General features: G+C 53.1%; 1 protein-coding gene across 4 annotated transcripts in view; it reads right to left on the bottom strand.

Annotated features, from left to right (window-relative positions):
• Positions 1-621: 621 nt before the first annotated feature.
• Positions 622-19,014, bottom strand: part of CUX2 (cut like homeobox 2) — a 219,455-nt gene continuing 201,062 nt past the window's right edge. For 3 of the 4 annotated variants that reach the window (XM_036277022.1, XM_036277020.1, XM_036277019.1), the window contains 8 exons: positions 17,351-18,025; positions 16,488-16,589; positions 11,055-11,857; positions 10,158-10,317; positions 8,739-9,008; positions 7,346-7,534; positions 6,005-6,278; positions 622-2,644 (listed from right to left, as the gene is read on the bottom strand). In XM_036277022.1, coding sequence (XP_036132915.1) covers positions 1,843-2,644; positions 6,005-6,278; positions 7,346-7,534; positions 8,739-9,008; positions 10,158-10,317; positions 11,055-11,857; positions 16,488-16,589; positions 17,351-18,025 — 3,275 coding nt within the window. In that variant the 3' untranslated portion in view covers positions 622-1,842. The remainder of the gene's footprint in view (positions 2,645-6,004; positions 6,279-7,345; positions 7,535-8,738; positions 9,009-10,157; positions 10,318-11,054; positions 11,858-16,487; positions 16,590-17,350; positions 18,026-19,014) is intronic. The other variant, XM_036277021.1, reaches the window with a different exon arrangement.

Genomic DNA, 19,014 nt, shown 5'->3' on the forward strand with positions numbered 1-19,014 from the left:
ACTAAAAGGAGCTGATTTCGTTTGTTCCAGATTTGATGACTCTGAAAATTGGTCACTGTTTCCTATTGTCAAAATATAAAAATACCTTCCTCTGGATAAAAATGTATACAGTGGAAAACTCTTCAATGCATAGCCTGGGTGTATGGAAAAGGAGGTCTTCCTGCAGGGTTTGCATTACTCTTTGTTGATTGGCGCGGAGACTGCAGCCTGGGCTGGGTGCATGAGAGTTGAAATTTCTGGAACGGTCCTCAACTGTCCCCTTCTGGTCATCAGGTTTCACTGGTCTGGTTCCAAAGTGCCTGTGGCATCCTCAAAACCCCGTCTGCCATCTCTCCCCCTGGCAATGGACTGGTACCAGTATGGCCACCTTTTCATCATCATTCTGGATTCCGCTGGGGAGGCACCCAAGTCAGCCTTCCCACAGAGTTTGAAAAAGGGTAAGAAATAAAAATGGGAGGGAGAGTCAACAACCAGTATGGTGGCCGTTCCATCCAGATTGGGGCTCTCCCCCTAGGAACCATGGAGATGTTGGAAGGAAGGAAGGCTTCTCTGAGTTGGGGGGTTGAGTCTTTGCTCCCCAAAAGGCCATGCACTGGAAGGCAGGAGGGAGGACTTGGAGACAGGGCTGTGGTGGTCATCTGCGGCCAACGCAACCTTCTTGCTTGTTCTGCGTGGATGTGGAGTCTCAGCCGCCCTCCAGGAGGAGTGCCGGGGTCCACTCAGAGAAACGGCAACAAGAAGGGGAACTGCGGTCTCCGGTGCGATGAATCTACTTTTCGGCGCTGGGTGCTGAGCTGGGCATTTGTGGGGTGACCGATGCTGTTGTTTTCTTAAAACACAGAAAGGGGAAGACGGCGGCCACAGTCTGGCTCCGGAGAAACCGCTGGGAAAACTTCCTGCTCTGTGGCCGACTCAGGTCGGGGAATGAGGTCACTCTGGCTCGAGTGCCACCCTGCAGTCCCCTGCCTCCGGGCCTGGCTTTCTGAAGGATCTGGTGACACAACCTGGCGGACAAGCTGGGCAGTGACCTCTGCGGCCCACGGGTTCTGACTGGAGTGCAGGCAGTTCATTCTGTACCACGTTACCTCTCAGACAGGAGAGTCGGCCGCAGCCCACATCTCTACACAATGTACAACGGCACAGGACACTCTGTGTTCTCGGGTCGCAGAACAGACCACCAGAACGAAACACGTCCTCAGCGGCATCGAGGTTTTCATTTAGAGTCTTCTGGACTTTTCTCTTTCGAGCACGGATTCTGGAAGGACAGTAGCAATGTGCTGTGTCTCATAGACAGACGTGGAAAACAACCGCAGTTCAAAGGTTACCTAAATTTTGGTCAGTCTCGTAGCGTTTTGTGATGGCTTTGAACAATTGTCTTCTTTTAATCTCATCTAGTGGCAAAAACGACACAACTTCAGTGTATACTTCGCAACAGTTGTGACAGCATCCTGATTTTATAACTCTCTGTAATATCAAAACAGCATCGGCTGGGAATAAATTCCAAAGGATCCTTTATTAAAATATCTAAAAGAGGTCTATAAATATTTATTTATTTTTCTAAAAGAGTTTGGAGTTTCCAGGCGAAAATGTGGCGCCACTGGGCTTCTCCTCCTGCAGGGGCCAGGGTGGGGCGCAGGGCGCTCCGGGGCAGGGGCAGAAACAGGAGGCGGGGCTCTGCCCCCTGCTCACTCACACCTTCTAGAACTAGGATTACAACAAACAACGTAAACGGCGGAGCACTGCTGTCCACATTTCGGTGGCTGCGTTCCTCCCTCCGGTGCCCTGCGGTCTGGGACAGGGAGTGACAGTGAGGCCACCTGGGCACGCCCCTCGCCCTGGCCTTCAGAACTCCCACTCCAGAGCCTCCTCCCGGTTGGCAGCCCTCTCTAGCCGGTAGATGATGCTGTTCAGGTTCGCCATCTTCTCGTGCCGCCGCTGCAAGTTGGGGTTTACCTTGGCGCTGGGGTGCAAGGCCCCGGCTGTGTCGGCAGTGGGGCTGGCACTCGGCACTTTGGCAAGGGGTACGCCAGGTGGAGACGGGGAGATGGGAGCGGAGGAGGAGGGGACAGGCGACACAGACATCATGAGGCCCGGTGAGGAGGCAGCCGAGGGTGAGTTCAGTGACACCTCCAGGCTGCAGCGCGAGGACTCTGAGGCCGACTTAAAACTTAGGGGGTCCGGGTGTAGCCGCTCTCCACCCCTGCTCTCCTGGGGGGGCTGTAGCAAGGGGCAGTCTGGGGTGGTCCCACTTGGAAAAACGGGCCCTGGGGCCACTTTGGGGAGTCCATCATTATCCGGAGGGTTGGGATGCATCTCTTTGGGAGAACCGTGGCCTTTGTCTGGGTCCCCTGAGCCCTGGAGCTGGCTGCCCACCTCCTCCTCAGCACTGTCCTCGGGCTGCTCCTGTTTAATCCTCACTCGGGCTTTGTCCTGGGCGGCCAGGGGTGTGCTGCTCTCCTCGGGGCCCCCCCGAAGCTCCAGTTCCTTCACGGCCGGTTTCTGGTCCTCAGCTTCAGAGTCGGGGCTCTGTGGGGTGGGGTCTGAGTGGGAGTGGCCTGGTGGAAAGATGCCAGGACCCCCACTGGGGTCGAGGTCCGGTTCATCTTGGGTCCCCTCCACCAGCATCTCTCGGCGCATCCGGGACCTGGGGCAGAGATGATGGTGAGCAAGGGGAGGAAGCGGGCACCGGCTAGCCCTGGACTCACTCCACAGGGGGGTGTTCTGACCCCACCCACTACCCCGGGGGTTCACTAGACACTAAGCTCCTTCATATGCAGCCTCTTAGTGAGTCCTCTCCACAGCCCTTCTTCGCAGAGGAGATAACGAGGCTCAGAAATGGTGAGTGACTTGCCCAGGTCACACAGCCTGTTAGTGGCAGAGCCAGCACTTAAACTCAGGACTGCTGGGTTCCCAAGGTCACGATCTAGACCTGCGCTACCCAGTACAGCAGCCTCTGGCTCCTGAGCGCCGGACATGTGGCCGGTTCAAGCTGAGCTGCGCTGTGAGGGCAGGGCTTTGAAAGGTTAATACAAGAAAAAAGTAAAAGATCTCATTAATAAAGTTTTTATATTGAGTAAATGCTGAGCTGGTTATATTTGTATATGTTAGACTAAATAAAATATACTGTTACTTAATTTTATCCGTTTCTTTCTTTTTAAACGCGGCCACTTGACAATTTAAATGGTGTGTGTGGCTCGCGTCACGTCTACTGGGCGGGGCCGTTCCAGAGCACTTCTCAGAGTCAAACCCTATCTGGTTTGCGGCAACAGCTTCCTGCGTCTTCCCTGAAGGGGCTCTTAGACGTCAGCCCAGACAGGGAAACTGAGGCACAGAGAGAGACTTGTCCAGATCACCACGGCACACAAGGGCAAAGCTGGGACCAGAGTCTGGTTAGTCCGAATTCTAGTCCACAACCCATTTTCTCTTCACTTCAACAGCTTCCCTGCTTTGGGAGGGAAACTTAGTCTCATATATCATGTTTTAAAGCAAGAAGGGCCAGAAATGGGTCTAAGCCCATTAATTATTTTCCTTATAACAAATGAGGTCCAGAGAGGTCAAATGACTCATCCAAGGTCATCAAGCAATAGGGCTTCCTCAGTTTTTCCAATGCTGTAGCCTTCTGCCCATTGATATTAATAATAAAGTACATGTTACTGATGTGTAATACTAACGACTGTAATTATTACAAACATCATAATAATGGGTCCTTGCATGTACCCGGCTCCAGGCCAACTACTTTTTGCAGATTATCTCATTTCTTTTTCATAATAACCTTGTGAAGGAGACCGTGCCGTTATCATCCCCCGTCGGCAAACGAGACGAGGATCCGAGAGGCACAGGGAGTGCCCGATCAGAGCCAGAAAACAGTCCGGTTGGGCTTTGAACCTGGAAGTCTGGCCACGGTCTCCTGCCTCCCTGGCTCCCCGCCCAGGTAGGGGATGGGGCCCCATTCCAAGATCCTGGGCTTAGAGAGGCTGTGAGGGATCACCCGGTTCACTCTCCTTTCTCAGTCCCTCCACAAAGGTGGCTTTGTCCACCATACAGGGACTCTGTCATCTCCCTCAGTCCCGGCTAAAGGGCAAAGCTGCTGGGACCAGGGCAGCCCCAGTAGTTTCCAGTGAGGTGGATTTGAGGGAGGTTTAGGGTGGCTCAATGCCTAAAGCTCCATCAGGAGAACTTCCAAACTGTAGATCAAACATAAATATGAAACTAATAGTCATTCATACTATAGTCCTTGCAATTCTCGACTCCCAAATCTATAACAGGCCCACCCTGGTAATTTTTTCTCAAAACATCCTCTTGTTCATCTTTCCCAGAGCTCACTGCAGTTTGTAACGATACATTAATGTGAGTGCTTGTTTAATAGTGACCTTTCCTGATGATCTCTGAGGGGTGCTAAGGGTGAGAACTTGGTCTTGTTCTCTTCAGTGTCTGGTACAGAGTAGGTGCTCAATAAACATTCACCAAATGAAATAGTGTATTCTATAATTAAAACTTTTCGAGAGTGGTTTCTTTTGGGAGTGCAATTCTCTTGGCTCTTTGGTGCAAACTCCTATTCATCCTTTCAAACCCAGCTCAAATGCCACCTCTTCTGTAGTCTTCCAGGAGGCAGAATTCCCTTTTCCCTCAGCCCCTATTCATTCCTTCCTGTTTTACAGCATTTACTAGGTTGTAGTCAAATTATCTAGTTCATGGTTTTACGCTCCCTAAGGGCAGGGGTGTGGCTTTATAGCCCTATTTCTCCAGGACCTGGCTTACTGTACATACTTGGCAAATATCTGTTGAATGAATATTGTGGGTAATAATGGAGTACTCAGTTCCTGTGGGGAACAAAAAGGGCGAGGCTGTCCCTATAACCCCAGGGAGGGAAGGAGGATATGAGGTGTTAAGAACCCATTTTATTTCATGTTTGGCAGGCTCTGGGTCTGAGCCAGATAATCAGCAATATTTTAGAATGTGTTTACACCCCAAGTGGTTCATTTAATCCTTGATTCAGCATTGTTGGTATTAGGTTCTTTATCGGTAAAACAGGGCTGAGACTCAGAGAGGTACAGTGACTTGCCCAAGAACACACAGCCAAGATGGGATTTGAACTCAGGTCTGTGTGATGCCCAAGCCTGGGCTGTGGGGAGAGATTTCAAGTGTTCCACCCTTCCAGACCCCTCCTTCCTCTTCTCCCTTGGGGATCAAGAAACCTCTGCCCCCTGGAACACGCAGATGGACTCTCCTCTCTGGTACCACACAGACATCAGAGATATTTCCTGCTCAGGAAGCTTGGTGGGGAGAGGAGGTGCCTCAGATGGCCCCTTAAATCCCATCAAGCATTCTCTACAGGGCTCTCAGCCGGCCTCAGGAGGCTCCTCTGCAGTCTCCTTGAACCTGCCAGACCCAGTCACCACCCCAACAAACTCCCAGAAAGCCCAGCCCCCTGCAGGTCAGTGACCCCGAGACTGGGGCCTGGTGAGTGGGAGGAGGCAGCCACAGAAACAGGAAGCACCCCCTCCCCAAGGGGCCACCAGAGGGCTTTCCTCTGGTCTCCGGAGTGGGAGAGGCCACGATCCCCAATCAGGGCTCCAGTGGGAAGTTAGGTTCCTCAGGCCTGTGCCCCAAACACCATTCCCTGTCCCTCGTACGGGCAGACACAGAGCAAGCTGGAGAAGTCGTAATAAAGACAGCGACAATTATGACGTCAACACCCACAACATACTATGTGCCAGGCATCTCATGTAAATATGTTAGCCCAGCGAATCCTCAGGACAACTCTGTGAAGTAGATCCCATCAGGGTTCCCATTTTATAGGTCAGAAGACTGAGGCTCAGGGAGGTGAAATGACTTGCCCAGGATCTCACAGCTGGAAATGGTAAAGCCGGAGTTTACATCCAGGTTTGCCTACATTCTAAGTCTAAACACGCCTGCAATATGGTCTCCCCATCTCGCAGACGCCGTCCGTGCTGGGCTCCCTCCAGGCCCTGCCCACCCGCCACGGGCCCTCTCACGGTCCCACCTGTAGTTGTGGAACCAGTTGATGACGGTGTTGGTCTTGAGGTTGAGCTGAAAGGAGAGGAGTTCGATGGTCTGCTGGGAGGGGTAGGGCTCCAGCTGGTAGGCCTTCCTCAGGGCCTCCTTTTCCTCCGGCGCCAGCACCACGCGGGGCTTCTTGATTTGCAGGAGGCTCAGGTCCTGGGGCTGCAGGCAGGGGCTGGGGCACTCGGAGCCGGTGGCTGGCGACTCATTGTCGGAGCCAGTGCTGATAAGGCCGTACCTGCGCTTCAGGTAGGCTGGGGGGGAGGGGAGGGAGGGAGGTCTGAGAGGGCCTGACCAGAGGCTCATCAGTGCCCCTACCCCCACCCACTAGGGTGCCAGGAGGCATTCTCTTCATTGACAGAAGTATTACTAAACTCACTAAGGTCTTGCTGTGGGTTGGGACAGGGAACCCGGCAAATGCATCTCAACCTCATATCATCAAAATGTGGGGGAAAAGCGCACTTCGGAATGGAAGGTGTAAGGTCTTAGGGTCTCATTTCATCCTCATAGCAATGCCCTGAGGTAGATGCTACAGACTCTTAATTTCAGAATTGGTAGAATGAAGCACAGAGAGGGGAAGTAACTTGCTAAAGGTCACACAGCCAGGAAGTGGCAGGTCAAGTTCTCAACTGCAAAGTCTTTTTTGCCAACAGCCCAACCTTGGCCCTGACCCATGTGTCCCTCAGAGCTTGGCTTGACCCTTGGTTCTCTCTCCTCATGAACTGCCTGGGGAGCCCTGAATGACAACTTTTCAGCTCCTCGTACCCTATCTCCCAACTGGACCCCGAACTTTTTAAGGTCCAAGAACCCCTTATGCACAGCATGGGACTGGGTGGGCACATAGATGCTCAGCGCCAGCTCATTTTTTTAGAGAGAAAAGATAACCCTGGATAAGGTAAGAATCTGCAATCCCCTTGCCTCGCTACCCCCAGTCTTGTGGCTGGCTGGGTCAGCTCTTGCTCTGCCGTGTGGAATCTGGGTACTTGGCAAAGGGGGATCTGTCTGTGTATGATACATGAGGGAGCTGGTGCAGAGGGCAGAGGACCGGAGAGGGAGCGTTCTGGGGAATGCGCAGTGGGGTTGGCAAAAGATGTAACAGTAGCTGTGGTGTGAGGAAGGGTGCTGAGACGGGGCGCTGGAATGTTCATGGGAGAAGCAGTAAATACTTCCATTGCTTTCAATGATGTTCTGTGGGATTACTATTTCTTGCAGTCCCGCACCAGGCTGACCGGACCACTGGACCCTGGGTTTACTTGGGTTAGGCCTAGATATGGTTCCAGTGGGAAAACCTGAGGCTACACCCAGGGGGCCCAGTGCTCACCTTTCTTCTCCAGCTTCTTCATGTCCCTCAGCTTCTCCACGTTATGGGGGTCATTGAGCCACAGCTGCATGCGCACAAAGGGCTCCCGCCCCTTCAGGCTGAGCTTGTGCCAGGGTTTGGGCCGGGACAGCAGGTCAGACACAGAGCCCTGCGTCAGGCCCAGGATGCTCTCCCCAAACAGCCGCTGCCCTGGGGACAGGGGAGGAGGGCCACCTGTCACTCCAGGCTGGCAGAGGTGCTCTCAGGAGGGACAAGTGACAGACAAAGCGGAGGGAAGAACCAGGATGACTGCACTGACTCAGATTGGGGAGCCCATAGCCAGTGTGGATCTAGAGACCTTTCTGCAAAACAAATGTGCATGGGGGGTGGGGGTGCAACCAGATAGCTACCAACAATATGTTCTTCTCTAGATGTTCTTCACTCCTAGGGGATCCCTGACATTGTCTGCACACTTCATGTGTACAGTTAGTATCACCTTGTTAGAGTCAGTTGACAGAGTCTATAAAAATGTCAGTGTGCATAGCCTCTGATCCAGCAATACCACTGGGTTTACCCTCCAGCTGTTCTTGCCCAACTGCAGAAAGATGCGGCTGGACGTAGTTTCAGAGGCAGTAGGAAATTGGAAACAACCAAAGTGCATGTCAGTTGGGTAAAAAATGTAGGGCGTCCGTGGCCTAAAAAACTTTACAATAGTGAAAGAGAATGCAGGCGGCCTAATTATTCTAATGTGGAAGGGTGTCTAGTAGGAATTTTATTTATTTATTTTTTGTGAAACCTCACCCGAGGATATTTCTCCATTGAATTTTAGATCGAATGGAAGGGAGGGAGGGGGAGAAAGAAGAGGGAGAGAGAGAGAGAGGCATCAATGTGAGAGAGACACATCGATTGGTTGCTTTCCACACGACCCCAACCAGGGCTGGGGATCGAACCTGCAACCCAGGTACATGCCCTTGACCGGAAATCAAGTCCTTGACCATTTAGTCTGAGGGTCAATGCTCTAACCGCTGAGCCAAAGTGGCCAGGACTCTAGTGTGAAAAGTAAGTTGCAGGACACACGTATATGAGTGTAAGTTCATATATATATAGAAAAGAGGAAAAAAGAAACTAGTGTACATACATTCTTGTATGTGTTCACAAAGTGCCAACGATACATAAAAACTGGATTGTGCTTGGGAGGCTGTAGGGGATTTTATTTACTTTTTAACTTATCTTAATTCTCTAGGGACTCAGGTCAGAGTTAGATGCTTCCTAGGGGGTCTCAGGTGCTCCAGGGATGACTGGCACCTGCAGGCCTGACCCCAGTGCTCTGGGATCTCACTGTGGGCACTCTTCTCAAGGAGAGTAGGAGCCATCCAGGGCGGGAGGCACATACCCCAGCCCCACCACCCCATACCTAGGTTATTGTCTGTGAGAACCTCTTTGACCCTCTTGGTGATGGAGTACGTGTCCAGCTCGGGGGACATGGCCACAATCTCCTGGATACCCCCTGTGGCCTGGCTGCCCAAGTACATCTTCCCACTTAGCGAGGAGCTGGAGCGTCCCTCTGGCTGCTGGTTCTCCTTGCTGCTCTCCAGTGCCAGGCTCAAGGGCTCCTGGGAGCTCCTCTCGGGTTCCGTGGGGCTAGGCGGTGGGGATGGTGAGGACCTCGGTTCAGTGGGACTGGCTGTGGGCCAGAGAGACAGAGAAGCAGTTGCAGCGATCTGGCCTAGACACGCACAGTTGGGGCAGTCTTGTTGGTTAGAGCCAAGAGTCGCCAACAATCCATTTTGCAACCACCATAGTAATACCTCGGACAGGTATAATCCTGGATGGAAAACCAGCTGATGAAAGTTTACAGAGTCGTAAAGTACCTCCCCACAAAATACTAGTTAGTTACAAAGGGAAAAATAATAACTTTATACTTGGCAGATACCACCTCAACCAAGTGATCAAAGATAACATCACCAGTCGTGAGTCAAATCAGCAACTGCTATGTGGCACTGCTATGAGGCACGTGAGGGCACAGCATCCCCTCTGTGATGTTCCTGCTAAAAGTGCCTGAATCTGATCACGAGGAAGCACCAGACACAGCCAAACTGAGACAGGCTATAAAATAACTGGCTTCACTATAGTTTCTTGCTTGTGCCAGATCTTCCAGGACCAGACGACAGTGACAAAGAGGAAATAACTAACAAAGTTTCCTTTCATTGAGCATTTACTACATGCCCAAGGTAGTGCTATGTGTTTTACACCCATGATCTCAAGTCACCAAAAACACATCTATGAGGTAGGTGAGGAAACCGAGGCTCAGAGAGATTCAAAATATGTGCCCCAGGTCACACAGTGACTAGTGGCAACATCAGGACTAGAGCTCAGGTTTGCTTACACCCAACATTGTCCTCTTAGAAGGAACTCTCTGAGCCTCAGCCTCCTCACTGAGGCCGTCTAAACACTACCCTGCCTGTGTATCATTAATGGATGGATAACAGCTCTCAAGGCCCTAAGAATCTTGGGAAAAAGACATCAATCAGTGATTCTGACAGGGGATCAAAGGGCGGGGCTCCAAATGCAAACTATTTTCTCCACTTGCTCTGGCACCTAGAGGGTTAAAACCAGCACCAGCTGCATCCCTCTGATTGAAGGAAGGACGCAAGGGCAACTGGGACACCAGCTAGGAGCACCCTGCAGCCTTCCAGGGGCACAGTAACGGTGGCCCGGGCAGCGGGGCAGCAGAGAGGGGCAGGTGCAGGCAGTAAAGCAGACGCACATGCCATCACTGAATGGGAGAGTGAGGGCTGGCAGCACCCCTCGCAACAGCCCCACGGGCACTCACCCTGGGAGGCGCTGGGCTGCTGGCCGATGGCCTGGCCGAGCTGGTCTGAGAGCCACAGCTGCATGCGGATGAAGGGCTCCCGCCCCTTCTGCGTCAGCTTGCTCCACGGCTTCGGCCGTGACAGCATGTCACTCACGCTGCCCTGTGACAAGCCCAGCACCTGGGGATGGGCAGGGCAGGAAGGGTGGGTTAGCAGGTCCTGGGACACAGGCCATCACCTCCCCTCTCCCCTCAAGACCCTTAGGGACCACTGTTCACTCTGTTCCCTGAGAGGCCAGGGCCGCCATCATTTGTTCTTCATTTCCCAGGTGCCGGATGAGTGCCTGTGCTGTGCCCCCACCTGCAGTGCCCTTTCCATTTCCCTACATGTAAACCCCTTAAATGCCTCCTTCCTCCAGGAAGTCTCCCTGTGTCTCCCGCTTAGGTCACTGCTCCCTCCTCTGGGCTTCCCTGACTGCCTGCTCTTCTGCTATGGGCAGAGGTGATATTACAAAACTACTTAACCTTAACCACTGGTACTGCAAGGGCACCAACCAATCAGGAGACCGCTGCTGGGCTGAACCTTAACCCCTTTAGTGGCTGGACAAATGAAGGGATGGAGTGTCCTGGAGGAGGGGGACTCAGTGGCTCTTCCTAACCAGATGGGAGTGTTTCACTGTTTTAACATCACAGAACTGAACGCCAGCCTTGCCCATGGCCACCCCTTCCCACAGGGCCCAGGGACAGTGAGATATAGAAAAATGAGCTTCTGGGGTCACAGGGACCTGGGTTTGAATCCTGATTTTGCCCTGTTCTTGCTCATACACACTTCTTTCCAGATCATGGGCACTGGGGGCCGGGTCCTCAGGTGGTCCTCTTCCCCTGGGTCCCATGGCCCTGAACCTGCCCCGTCTTCACCTTCTCCCCAAAGATCCTCTGGCAGATTCCGTTCTTGGCTAGCTTCTCCTTGACCTGCCGCGTCAGCTCCAGCGTGTCCACCTCACGGTACATGTAGAGCTCGTACTGCTCTGGGGTCAGGGGTGGCACAGTGGGCTTCAGTGTGCGGGGCACGTATGCTGGATAATAGGCCAGCCGCCCACTGCTGCCTGACTCGGGGACACCACCCTCAGCCTTGAGCTCGCCCAACCTGGGGGGCTCGTCCTCACCCCCGGCTGCTTCGTCCTCAGGGGCTGTGGGGGCCTCATCCCCACGGGGCCAGGCCCGTCCGTTGGGCTGGCCAGAGTAGCTGGAGGAGGAGGAGGAGAGTGAGGGCGAGACGGAGGTGTAGGGGCAGCTGAGCAGGCCTCGGTCTGAGGCCCAGTGCTGATCAAAGTAGCCAGCGTCGCCGATCTCTGACTTGACCTTCCGGATGATGCTCTGCACAAAGGCGGCGGGAGATAGCACAGTGAGGGATGTCTGTGTGGCACTACTGCTGGTCCCCCCGCTGCCACCGCCACCGCCAACGCCAACACTGCTGTCCTCCTGCTTGACATAGGTTGGGGCCCCGTTCTGGCTCATGGCCACCAGCGAGGGCCGCTCTGGGGGCGAAGGAGGCACGGAGCGGCCCCGGGGGGCTGCCTCCATGTCCAGTAGGGCCTGCTGCTGTGCTTGCATTTCCCGGCGTGCCTGTTCCAGAATGTTCTTGATGGCATCTTCTGAGGTACTGGCAGAGGCTGTACCATTGGTGACGCTCAATGGGGCTGTTGAGGTCTTGGGCTCACCTGTGGGGTGGATGACAGGGTGGCCAGAGGCCCATTGTCTGGACATGGCTCAAAGGGTCACAGCATCCGTATTTATACCAGCAAAATGTTGGAGGCAATTTCTGTGTCTACGAATTGGAGATTAGTCAAGCAAATTATGGTCCAACTGTATGGCAGACTGTTAGGCAGCCATTAAAAATCAGGGGACAGCCCTGGCCGGTTGGCCTGCGGTCCGGAAAGACCCGGGTTCGGTTCCCGCTAAGGGCATGTACCTTGGTTGCAGTTTGTCCCCGGCCCTGGTTGGGTCATGTGGGTGACAGCCACTCGATGTGTCCCTTTCACATCAATGTTTCTCTCTCTCTCTCCCTCCCACTCTATCTGAACAAAATAAAATGGAAAAATGTCCTCAGGTGAGGATTAAAAAAAAAAAAAATCAGGTGGACAATGGGATTTTAGCATCTGTGCAGAAAGTACTCATGGGGATAACGTAAAGTAAAACAAGACGTGTCTTTCACATATGCTATAATCCATCTATGCACATCTTCAAAGACAAGAAAAATACTATAACACATAAAAGAGGCTGCTTCATTTATTCTAACAGCAAAATAACAGAATGAACCCAAATGCCCATGGAGAAGAGAATGGACAGTAAACGGCAGCCACACAATGGAATACTATATGGCAGTGAAAAAGAAAGTCACTGTGCCAAACTACACATGAACCTTAACATAATCTGAATGAAAACAGCAAGTCCCCAGAAGATGATACACAATATAACTTGCTTTCTACAGAACTCCAAAACAAGCAAAATAAACAATATATTATTTAGTGAAAAATCTTTTTAACAAGTAGTAAACAAAAAGGAACAATAGAATAGTGCTTCCCTCTGAGCTGCCTTTCCCATGCTGGGGTCTACCTGCCCTGACCAAGCCAGACCAACCCGGCCCCATTAAAAATAATTTCTGTTGCTTTTCTGATTAAGAAGTAATACAGCAACGGAATATTATTCAGCTATAAAAAGGAATGAAGTAGAAACACCTGCTATAACATGGAAGAATCTTGAAAACATGATGCTAAGTGAAAGGAGCCAGACACAAAAGGCCACATATTGTGTTATTTCCATTCATATGTGATATCCAGAACAGGTGGTGCCACAGAGACAGAAAGTGGATGGGCAGTGGCCTGGGGCTCAGAAGAAGGAAATGAAGGTACGATGCTTCCTTCTGGGGTGATGAAAATGTTCTGGAACTAGATAAAGGTGGTGGTTGCACAACATTGTGAACACAGTAAATGCCACAGAACTGTTTACTTTAAAATGGTTAATTTTGTTATGTGAATCTCACCTCAATTAAAAAAAAAAGGCAGTATATGCTTATTGTAGAGAGCTAAGAAGGCACAAAAGTTAGGATGAAACCAAAGACGACCTCTAATCTCTCTCCCGGAGGCAACCACATAAACACTCCCGTGTATCTCCTTGGTGTGTTTTCTGACTCCATGCCTGGGATGGTCCTACTCGATACGGAGCGTAGCCTGGTCTGCCCCACTTCGTGTCAATGTAAGTATTTCCCCGATGACTGCATACTCCATCGAAGGGATCGCCTCGGCTCCACTTACCCACCCACCACTGATGGACACTTTGGTCCTCTCTAGCTTGTCACCATTGTGACAATGATAAAGGAAAAGCTCGCACATAAGTTTTTGTGCCCAGAAGTAAAACTCCTGAGTTGGCAGTCAGCCACATTCATTTCCTCGCTGGGGGGCTGCTAGTTACTCTCTGCTGAACATCCACTCTTGTTAGGGACGTGGGGCAATAGCCTTGGCCTACTTCCTCAAGTTGAGAGCACTGCATAGGGAGTTAGGAGACCTGGGTTTTCCTTTGGTCTCTGTAACTGTGAGCATGTCTCCCCCTCTCGGGCCTTAGTTGTCCTGTCTGTTTAGTGGGAGAGTTAGATTAGATAGTTTCTCATGGTTCTTTTCACCCCAATAGTGTGTTTCATCCACTTCTGTAACCTGTGTCGAACACACAGTAACTGTTCACTGAACCACTGCCTCTCTTGCCTCAGAGTTGACCAAGAAGAAATCAGGGTATACACAGTAGGGGCTTGGTCAATTATAAGGGTGGGGCATTGTAGGTTCCTAGCAGGGTAAACCTCCTTCCACCCCTCCCAGGGACCAGGCTGAGGGGAGGGCCCTTGGGAAACTCGTGGCTCCCAGCAGCAAGAAGCTTGGGCATCGGGACACTTGCTCTGAGTCACCACCAGGGGGCAACAGACACTGCAAAAGAGAACGGGAGCGCTGAAACCTAAATTGGCAACTGTCTGATAACCACTGTGCTGGGTGCAGAGATGCAACTCCATCCCTGGATGCAAGAAGCCCCCAGATCAGTGGGAGGGACAACCACATCAGCACAGTCATTTGTAACATAAACAAATACAACAATGATAATGTTAACTGTAACAATGGCTAACCTTTCCGGAGCACCTTCTACATGCCAGGTCCCAGGCTAAATGCTTCCCAGTGCTTCCCAGGCCTGATCTCATTTGATCCTCATACAATCTTAAGGAGTATTAACACTGTCCTCATTTTAAAGATGAGAAAATGGAGACACAGAGAGGCTAAGTAAACTCGTCCAGGGTCAGACAGCCAATAAACAGCAGGGCCAGCATTTGCACCGTGCACATCTGGCTCCATTGCACCAAGCATATGTATATGTAATTTGCACATATATAATTTGGGAGGGGGGATCCAAGGAGGGCAGCATCCAATCCATCTGTATAGGGGTGGGGGCTTCCTGGAGTTTACTTCTAATTTTTTTTTCTTTATTGATTTAAGAGAGAGTAAGGGAGAGAGAGATAGAAACACCGATGAGAGAGAGCATCCACTGGCCGCTTCCTGCATGCCCCCACCGGGGATTTGGCCCACAAGCTGGGCATGTGCCCTGACTGGGAATCAAACAGCTGACCTCCTGGTGTATGGGTTGACACTCAACCACTGAGCCACACCGGCGGGGCTGGAGGAGTTGACTTCTAAGTTGAGTCATCAAGTATGAGCAGTTGGCAGGTGAAAGGTGTCTGGGATGAGAACGGCATTGGGGGATGAGGAAGAGCACGGTTATAAAGCGTTCATGTGAGAGGCGTGGAGGGATCGGGAGGAGTCTGACGACTATCAACCTTGAGGAGGTGGGATTTTGTCCTGAGGGCAACGGGGAGCCATGGAAGGATTCTGAATAGTAACGTGACCATGTGTGTGTGCTTTAGAAAGATCCCTCTGGTGTCTGGGTGGAGTGGGGCCTAGAATGTCGTGGGCAAGACCAGTGAAGAGAATATGGCAACAGTCCCAGCAAGTGATGATGGTGGCTCACTAGCTGGTGGCAACTGGGGTGGGGGATGGACAAGTTTGAAAAAAACACTTAGAGGGTGAGTGTCCCCTGGATGGGTAGCTGACTGGCTGCCGCGGGGAAGAAGTCAATGACAGTCCCTCACCTCACCCTGGGTTTCTAGCACCGTCTGTGACAGGTTCCCAGCCCTGAGTGAGTGACTGAAGAGGGAGTGAGGAGCACGGGAAGACAGTGAGTTCCACTGCAGACATGTTGAGTCTGAGATGCCAGTGGGACCCTGATGGACATGACCAGCAATTGGCTTGTGGCTCTGAAACTCTTAAGAGGTGGCCCCCCAAAGATATCCTCATCCCCGTCCCTGGGACTGGTGAAAATGTTACCTTACAGGGCAAAGGGACTTTGCAGATGTGGTTCAAGTTAAGGGTCAGGAAATGGGGAAGTTATCCTGAATTATCTGGGTGGGCCCTACATAATCTGAAGGTGCTTACGAGAGTCAAGATGACCAGAGACTGAAGAGGCCGGGATGCAGGACTTGACAATGGAGAAGGGACCATGTGGCAAGGAGTGTGGGCGACCTGGAGCAGTGTGAGAAGGCGAGAAACGGACTCTCCCCAGAGCCCCAGAAGGAACGCAGCCCTTGACTAGCCTAGGGAGGCTGACTTTGGCCTTCTGACCTCCAGAATCATAAGACAATAAATTCGTATTGTTTTTGGCCACTGAGCCTGTGGCTAACAGCAGCACTAGGAGAGCCATCCAGCGCCCCCTGGGAAGGTGTGGACTACGTGGTCTGAGAGGCGGGGGGAAGCCAGACAAATGTCTCCTTGGGAAACAGAAGGTACAGGTGCGAAGAGGGGGAGACTGACAGTCGGGGTGAGGCTCAGGCCTTCAACGAGCTCCTGTGTGATTACTGATCACTGTGCCTCCTGAGAGTCGAGGACATCAAACAAATCCAGACCAGTGCTGTCAGAACTGTGTGATGACGGGGACATTCCGAGCTGTGCTGTCCCATAGGGCCGCCACTGGTCGCCTGTGCAATGTGGCTAGTGTGGTCGAAAAGGTTGTAACTTCATTTAATTTTAATTAATTTGAATGGACACAGATCACGTGTGGCTAGTGGAGAGCACGGATCTCCACAATGGAGAGCACGGATCTGCCGCGTTCCAGGCCTAGACCTTGCCCGGCTGCAGACAGTGAAAGAGGAGAAGAGGCTCTGACCACTGGAATCCCCTCTGGGTGGACCACAGGGGGAGAGCAGCCGAGGCCCAGAGCAGGCCCCAGAGGCCCCAGGCCTCGGCCTGCGCCTGCCACACTCACCGCCCTTCTGTGACTCAATCTCCTTCTTGGCCTGCTCTAGGATGCTCTTGATGGCGTCGTCTGAGCCCGTCTCTGGTGTGCGGATTCTTGGGGTAATACTGCCTGAGAGAGGCAAGGAAGCATCTGTTATGGGGACCTGCATGCTGGGGGTCAGTCCCTGGAGCTGGGCCGGGTGAATGGCTGGGCCCCTCCTCCCAGGGCCAGGAGTGTGCGTGTGGCAGGACCATTGCCAAGCTGGGCTGTTTGACACGCTGTGGACTGGCAAATGGCTCTGGCTCAAAATAACAACAAAAACAACAGTGACCAGCCACCACCACAGCTAACAGTTCTCAAGCAGTTACTGTGTTTTATACTCATTTAACGCCCCTTGGAGGCTGATGGACAGGGAAGCTGAGGCTAAAGTGAGCTGCCTGAGGTCACCCATGAGCGAAGGGCAGAGCTGAGACTCAAACTCAGGTGTTTATAGCTCAGAGCTTGGGCCCTTCATATGAATTAACCTAAAAATCAAGTCTGCCAAGGTGGGTGGTCGCTCAGGCCACTTAATGGTTGGGTAAACTGAGGCTTCGAGATGCTCAGGAGGTACTTGCCAGGGAAGCCCCTGAGACCCAGCCTTTTCCCACCATCATCGAACTGCCCGCAGGAGGTCCAGGTGGGGAGAAGGGAGAGCCACAGGCCCAGGAAGAGGGCGAGAGGACGCATCTCCTTATTTTACAGAGGGGACAGGTGAGGCACAGACAGGCCAGGCCCTTGCCGCAGGTCACCCAGTTGGAGGTAGCTGAGCCTGGCTCTGAAGGCAGAGTCCGAGCTCTCAGATGCTGGCCAAACCCTCGCCCAAGCTTGGCCGTGGGAAGGCCAGCACTCACCTCGCTGCCGCACCTGGATGGTCCTCAGAGCCAGGACGTTCTGCTCGTCCGACAGGAACTGCTTCATCTTGATAAAAGGCTCCTTCCCTTTCACTGTGAGCTTGCGCCAGGGCTTGGGCCGGGCCAGGATCTCGCTGACCGAGCCCTGCGACAGCCCCAGTACGTAGTGGCCAAACACTCGCTGCCCGATGTTGTGTTTGAGCAGCTGCTCCTTCACCTGGAACGCGATCTCCGCCGTGTCCAGCTGCTCCTCCTCGGCTCCGGCCCCTGCCCCGGCCGTGCTGCCCCCACCACCATCAGCTGTCTCGAGGCCCCCAGGCGGCTCAGGGCCGGGGGCCGGGGTGGCAGGGGCGGTGGGGGGCTTGGTGCCGTAGAAGGCTGGGGGAAACACCAGCAGGCTGCCGGCCTCGCCCTTGAAGGCAGACGGAGGCATCATGTGCTTAGACAGCAGCGCGTCCCCTGCCAGTCTCTCCCCGGAAGCCAGGCTGGGGAAGGGGGACAGCGAGAAAGTCCGAGGGCCATCAGGGCCCAGGCTAGGGCCCCGCAGGGGCTGCCCAGGGCCTGGGGACAGGGGGTCTTCTGGCCCTGGCGGTGGTGGGAGCTGTGAAGGAGATGGGTAAGGCTGCTCCGTGCCCAGAGAGTCCTTGATGGAATCGTCCTCCGAAGGGTCCTCCTCTAGAGAGACAGACAGACCGAGGGAGAGAAGAGAGACAGAGAGAGGGTAGAACAGAGAAGCAGATGATGATGCCGGAGAGAGAGAGAGAGAGAGAGAGAGAGAGAGACATAATGAGAGACAGACACAGAGTAAGAGACACAATAGAGACAGAGATAGGGAAAGAGGCAGAGATAAATTACATGAGAGAGAAATCATACATATATGAGAGAGAGGTAGAGATAGTGAGTCAGGCAGAGACAGAGTAAAAGGCAGAAACAGAGGGGAGGGAGAGATAGAAAGAGGGGGACAGAAAGCCAGAGACAGGGAGAGGAAGTGGGGAGAAGAGGGGATGGGAGAGAAGTGCTATAGGCGTCCAGCACGGACTTTGGCCGTTTCTGCCAGCACCCCTCCCCCCTTCTCTGCTCCCCATCCTTCGCGGCCTGTCCAAATGCCTGTTCTGGGCAGCCCTCCCTCCTGCCGTGAAGAACATTAATTGAGCACTTGTTATAGGCCCAGCACCTCAGCTGGGGGTGGGAAGTCTGGATCAATGCCACCCCAGTGGGAGCACCCATTTCCCGGGCGCCCGCCCCACCTGCACCCGCCTTATCTAGAAAGTAGACCCATCACAGCCTCCATTTTTCAGGTGAGGAAATGGAGGCAGCAGAGTTGTGCCTGGGGCCACACAGCTAGAAGGTCGTGGAGTCACTGTGTAGGGAGAAGGGGCAAGGGGCGGAGAAGGTGATTTGGGAGAGCGCGATGTCCGCCAGCCACTTCCAGCGGTCTGCTGTGGGGTGCGATGCGAAGGCCCCCTTGTCCCGTGACCTCATCCTAATGCTGACGAAGGCTCGGGGCTGAGCGGAGGCTTTGGTGGCCTTAGGAGGCCTGAGTGAGCTGTATGTCCTTGAGTGTGTGTGTGAATGTGTGTGGACACCCTGTGGGACGCTGTCAGCTGGCTTAGCATGGACGGTGCCCAGCTCAACGCCGGGTGCTCAGCAGGTGCTCCATCAGC

This window comes from Molossus molossus, unplaced genomic scaffold (assembly GCF_014108415.1).
Source record: "Molossus molossus isolate mMolMol1 unplaced genomic scaffold, mMolMol1.p scaffold_m16_p_22, whole genome shotgun sequence".
NCBI lineage: Eukaryota > Metazoa > Chordata > Mammalia > Chiroptera > Molossidae > Molossus > Molossus molossus.